Raw genomic sequence first — 6,390 nt, 5'->3', positions numbered from 1 at the left:
GTCATAGAAAGTGTTTGCATGTGTATATTTTGCATTGAAACAGAGCAGGAAGACAAAAAAAAAGAAAAACGCAGCCATTTCTCAGAATTTACATTTTCCCTGACAGCTTTTAAGTGCTGTGATGTGTCATGACCTGTTCCTCTCCTCCTCTCCCTCTTCCCTTTTCATTTTGTCTTGCTGCACAGCTACAGACAGTGGAGGGGGGGATTCACATTCCACAGCTGCTTGGTGTCTCTTTCAGTTTCAGAAAGATTTCAGAAACCACAAACTTCACCAATGTGAATAGAGGCAATAAGTAATCTTCTACACGTGCTTCACTGCTCTCTAATTACTGTCACTGCATTCTTGTACTCCCCCAAACGACACTGTTCTCTAGGAGTTTATCACTCCGCCTCCTTCACTTCCTAATCCTGTCTGTTCTTAGTGGTAGAGGGAGAAATTTGGAGAATTCCTTTCAGTGACCACACCAAACCCTTTGGTCACATGCCCTCTTTTTCTCCCCATCCTTTTCCTAAATAAGGCATTACAATTTGAGTGGGGAAAAAAGAGAAAGAGAAAAAGGGGGTGGGTCGAAACGTGAAATAAGAGGACTGAAGGCGTATCTCTTTTGCTCCCTCTTTCTGCTGAATGTGGTGAAGTCATTTCAGACAAGGGTGTTTGCTATATTTACATTGGCAGTCCTGTAGAGTGCACTCCGTTTGGTGTTGTAAGGAAGAAGAGTCTAGCGATCTGAAGCGGGAGCCACAAACCCAAAGCCACCTGCGTTCACCTCAACAGTTACTGCCCTCAACCAAATACTGTAAGTAAATGCAGTGCTTCTCATACGTCTCTCTGCTCTCTTTTGTAAGAGTGAACCTCTTGGCAACATTCAGCATCAATCTCAATTTTCTGGTTTTTCATTAGTATTTAAAGGGTTGCTTTGTTTCTGTTCTGTAGCATGTGGGTAATTCTCTACAGGGGAAACACACAGGAAAAAGAAGCATATGTACAGTATCATACACCCCACCCTTTCTCTCTCTCACACACACACCATTTGGCTGTTGCTTGCATCTTATGACACAGACCATAAACATGATGAAACCTTTAGACTCTCACTGCTTGGTTAATTCTTAGTTTAGTTTAGTTAGTTTCCGTACAGATCGGATGGATCCTGAACAGTCATCTGCTTTATCAAATCCTGTTCCTTATCTGCCTCTGCTCTCCGCAATCTTTTCATGTGCTCACAGTAAAACACGAGGCCTCACAGTTTCAGAGCATGTGTTAGCAGGTTCAGCCCACGATAAATCTCTTATTGGAGATAGGGGGTATCAACAGGTAGTCAGTGTGTTGTCTAATATATGGCTTCTCCTCATTCATTATATGCATCAGGCTGCAGGGGAACATGTGACAGTAAAACTGTGTGTGTGTGTGTGTGTGTGAGGGATTCTGTGACGTCTGTTGGCACATTTATAGGTCAGGATAAAGGTTTATGTGCAAGAAAATGTCTTGAAAAGACTATGAGATCACTTAAGGCGACTAGGCCTGTGATTTTAGGTGGGGTTTGACAAGCAAGAATGATTCAGCTTTCACTATTTTCTGTGATAAGATAACATACAGAGCATTGAAAGAGCTGGCTGGCTTGGTAGCGGCTGGTATTGTGTAGGTTAGAGAAAGAACTCAATAACCCTTCACTGGACTAAATAAGTCACACTTTAAATTATAATGACTTGAGATGGTAGTGAATTGCTTTTCCGACGATTGGCTGCTAGGGAAATACAATTTCATGTAGCCTTTTTACGAATCCAGTTGCTTTTAGAAGATTGTAACCCATTTTACTTGACTGTTGCAATAACAAGAGAATAATTTGAAACAGCTTGAAACCCTTGGTGACTATAAGTAACTGATACAATGATTGGCTGGGAAAACTTTGGCATAGAAAGTGAAAAAACAGGCCCAACAATAATGACTCGAGGTGCATCTGAGTAAGACACTTAACCCCTCAAAGTCACAGTGGAGCAGCTCAGAGGCCAAAAGGAGGAGGATGTTTTCACTGTGCAGCTCCCAGGTGATAATGTGTGTCACTGTGTGAATGTGAAGCAGAGAATCAATGGAAAAGAGCATGTACTCTCAGCATAGATTCCTGGGTAATTAAAGGTTAAGAAAATAATTACATGACTAAGTAACCAAGGTAATGATTATGTCATTTTAATAAATTATGGTTGATATGGATCTGAAAGCATTACCTCAACAATAAGTATCTAATTTCTATGAAACTATGAGATATTTAAATGTAAAAAGTTATACTGGTACTGTAAGTTGCAATGCCAGACCTATAATGTTCAATAGGTAGATAAACAGCAATCAGACAGAGCCACATTACAGAAGCTAGTAAGCTAACTAGGTCTGCAATGATTATCTGAACAAATACATACTCAGTCGTCATAGAAAGTAAAGACCCAGAGCTAATGTCCCATCAGAGAAGCTAGCATAATAATCTTATTGCGACACATTAGGACTCCTTCAGTTAAGTCAAACTTTGTTCTTTGTTCTGTTGCTCTGTTGGTCGTTAGCATTCTTTGTGCCTTTGCCAAAACATTACTTTTTCAAATGCTATTTATTCATAAACCACATTTTCCCCCTACATGTAAATGCAGGGTAAAACACTTAACCAAACTATTTTGATGTCACTCTTGTTTGAATATTTATTACTAAGCAAACTCACTTACTAGTGAGTTTACTGTACCACTGTGCCAAAGCATGGATGAGCAATGCATCAATCCTTTATTGATGCTTTTTTTGCATTTTTCTAAACTACCCTCAAATTGCCTCGGCCATGGACACGTTCAGCAACACACGGTTGTTGATGAACACCTGGGTTATTGTGGGTGGGTTGAAGCTGTGACCCTCTGATTACAAGTCTCACTAACTACTAGGCTGGATCTAGTTAAATTTTGTACAGGCACACAAAAAGTGTACAGGCCTACACCTCCCCCCAAAACACACAAACACCTATAAACATACACTCTGCTCCTGCAGGGTCTATCCTGCTAATGATTTGTGTTCTACGTGTGTTGTATAGTGTTCTGAATCACAGAGCGACAGTGGCATGGCCTAATCTTGTAACTAATCAGCAGTTTGCATGTGTAGTCAGTATAGAGAGATCTCAGTAGGTTAGGGCGAGGGTTAATCTTAGAGACTAACTCCTCTGACCTCATATCCCTCGTCATCCAGTGCAGTGCGTCCCTGCAGAGACATGCCTGGTGTGTCTGGGGTGGATGTTCCCTGGGCGTGCCGGGACACCACAGATGGAAATCCTCTGATTGAGAAAGAGACATTTGGGAATGGTCAGATGTTTGGTATTTATTTCACAATGGTTGTTGTGGGATAATCTTGGCGGACAGGCTGAAGCCTCTCCTCCACATGCCCATATAACCGCTGCAATAACTGTACCCGAACTCAGACAAGAAGCCACAATCTATGGCTGTTATGGCTCCAGCGTGCAGCTGTTAGACACAATGATTGTTCGTCAAAATATCAACACATATTGTGTAATACTGACAGCATTTGTTTTGCAAGGGATGAGATATGTGTGTCTTTCTGCACCTAAAGGGACACAATGTGCTTCCTACAATAGATTACACATAATTTGTCAATGCCAAATGTGTGCCTATAAATACACACATGTACAGGCACACACACACATATAACTCCACCCTTTTAGAACATAATCGTATATGTTGCGGTAACTGTATACATTTACCGTAACATATACATCACATAGACATGTAACATAACTGACATAGTACTGATTTGAACAGTACTGTTACCTCACTGATGAGTTTTGTGTTGTGCACATGCTTGAAGGGGAAAAGCAAGAGAGGGAGCATTTTGCTATCAGCTGTAAACATGTAACCTGCCCTTTCCTGAGAAATTGAGAAATTTACTAAGAATTGAGTTTAGTGGTGAAACTTGCAGTGCACTGTGTGTTGTCCGCTCTTGTGTTTTGTATACCCATAGCAACCTTTGTGAGGGAGGGAGGAAGGAAGTGACAGCAGTATGAGCAAACAGGATGCAGAGAGAGGGGTGGGACTCCTGAGGCAGGCAGGACGTTCCTACTATATTAATAAGAGACGTAGGCCAGCCAGCCCCAATTACCCTGAGAAAGTAACAGGTTGTAATCCCTGAAGATAGTTAGCATTTTCATTTTCATGGTGCAATATGTCTCTGTTAAATAATAGTGTTGACCTGCTCAGGATTCTTAGGAACACAGACCTTCACTCTGTATTGTTTGTAGATATGAAAGAATCTGCATATCGGCATGTCATCATTTGAATTAACAAAGAGCTTGTTGGCTACACACACACACACACACACACACACACATACACACACACACACACGTCAGTAGATGGTGATTAAATTCCTATTTGTCGCGACTGCAGGCCAATATTATGGGTGTGGGCCGGGCAGGGACTTGACTGTGAATGTTGTCACACCTATTAAATATCCATGTTAAATCATGGCACCGAAAGGGATACAATGGTAACAGAGCCAAGGATTAAAGTTGGCTAAGTCACATGCGTATCTAACGTTAACTTTCCCTCCCAATAGGATCAGCATGGCAAACGCAGGTCGCGCCTATGGTCTGTCCCGAGAGATACAAAGCAAGATTGAGAAAAAATACGACCCGGAACTGGAGGAAAAGCTGACTGAGTGGATCATCGCCCAGTGCGGCCCCACTGTGGGGCAGCCCGAGCCAGGCAAGACGGGCTTCCAGAACTGGCTCAAGGACGGATGTGTGAGTGCTGGCTTTGCATACGTTTAATTCTCTATGTACTGTATTGTAATTCTTGATGTGTGCAGTATGTTCGGGGGGGATCTATTGCTCTAGCTGCTGAGCCTGCTTCTCCTCTCCGTCTCCAGGTGCTGGGTCAGCTCATCAACAGCCTGTGTGGTGCAAACAAGCCCATCAAGAGCACCAAGGTCTCCACCATGGTGTTCAAGCAGATGGAGCAAATCTCCCTGTTCCTCAACGCCGCGGAAAAGTATGGAGTCACCAAAACCGACATATTCCAGACAGTCGACCTCTATGAAGGTAAGACAGGCAGCAGACGACCCCATCTGTGCGATTACACTGTCAGTCTCGTGAAGCGTTAGTATTTTTTCAGCGAGCACAGATTAACCACGATATTAGGGGAGAAATAACTGGTTACATTGGCTTGATACCAAGCTGTTGTCAGTGGCAGAGAGAGAAAGTCACTCTCCCTGCCCTGTCGTTGGGTGTGTGCTCTGTTAATGTGAGATTGATACGTGTCTTAAGGGAAGGACCTGGCTGCTGTCCAGCGGACCCTGATGGCTCTGGGGAGTTTGGCCGTCACAAAGAATGATGGGTATTACCAAGGAGACGCCAACTGGTTCCATAAGTGAGTTTGAGCTGTTCTCTCTGTGGAAACAAAAGAGGACTTCATTCCAATGTTGAAGAATGACATTTTGGACTGAGATGTGTTTGTGTGCATGTGTGTGCAGGAAGTCGCAAGAGAACAAGAGAGACTTCTCAGAGGAGCAGCTGAACGAGGGTAAAAGTGTCATCGGCCTGCAAATGGGTACAAATAGAGGAGCGTCTCAGGCCGGCATGACAGGCTACGGGCTACCCAGGCAGATCATCAACAACAACCCCTGAGCCCGACCGGCACCTCAGCGTCCCGAACCTGAGACGCTCCTCCTTCTCCCCTCTGATAGGCCAGTCACAGAGGATGGAGAACCGCTGTGTATTAGCTTGGAGGAGAGATGCGACCTAGCTGTTTTTCGAGACTAAACTGGACAAAAATAGGGACCAAGGAGAACAGTACATATAAAAACTACAACACACACATTTCGCATATACATGAATAATGACCAAAGACTAAGGTTCTGAGATTTAACAGTACATGTCAAACAATTAGAGCAGTCATCACCATCTCCATTTAGATCCTGCTTTTAAACTACCTTCTCTTTCTGGTAATAACTACATGTATTGTACATCAGTGATGCTTCTACAGTAGAATGTGTTTTAGCAGCTGCAGTTAGACGCTCCCAGTCACCTAATCTCTAATCAAGATGTTGGACCATTTTTCTAGAGCTTAATATTTTTATACATCATATATGATGATGATGATGATGATGTTGATGATGATTTTGAAATAAAGTTCAATTGAATTTTAAAGAAGCCTCTTGTTCTTCACAACAACAGTAGATGAATGTGCGAGGATAGTACTGCAGACTTTACCGAAATCTACTGATAGTATAAGTATGGAATGCAGTCTGTGGCTGAAACACTGTCCTGTCTGTTTCTCAATAGGTTGTACCAGGTTTACAATAAAAGATATGAAGTCTCTCCCCAGCATTGGGCCATTTTGCTGGAGCCTTACTCCA

General features: G+C 42.8%; 1 protein-coding gene across 1 annotated transcript; it reads left to right on the top strand.

Annotated features, from left to right (window-relative positions):
* Nucleotides 1–621: 621 nt before the first annotated feature.
* On the top strand, nt 622–6,173 carry LOC139639586 (transgelin-like). Its single transcript, XM_071513714.1, has 5 exons — nt 622–799; nt 4,591–4,777; nt 4,903–5,074; nt 5,300–5,402; nt 5,506–6,173. The coding sequence occupies exons 2-5, from the start codon at nt 4,598–4,600 to the stop codon at nt 5,657–5,659; spliced, it is 609 nt and encodes a 202-aa protein (XP_071369815.1). The 5' UTR covers nt 622–799; nt 4,591–4,597; the 3' UTR covers nt 5,660–6,173.
* The last annotated feature ends 217 nt before the right edge of the window (nt 6,174–6,390 follow it).

This window comes from Centroberyx affinis, unplaced genomic scaffold, assembly GCF_046629955.1.
Source record: "Centroberyx affinis isolate AG114_WGS23_722 - 3 ecotype Tasmania unplaced genomic scaffold, CSIRO-AGI_Caff_v1 ptg007438l_1, whole genome shotgun sequence".
NCBI lineage: Eukaryota > Metazoa > Chordata > Actinopteri > Beryciformes > Berycidae > Centroberyx > Centroberyx affinis.
This window is presented reverse-complemented; position numbering and strand designations above follow the sequence as displayed.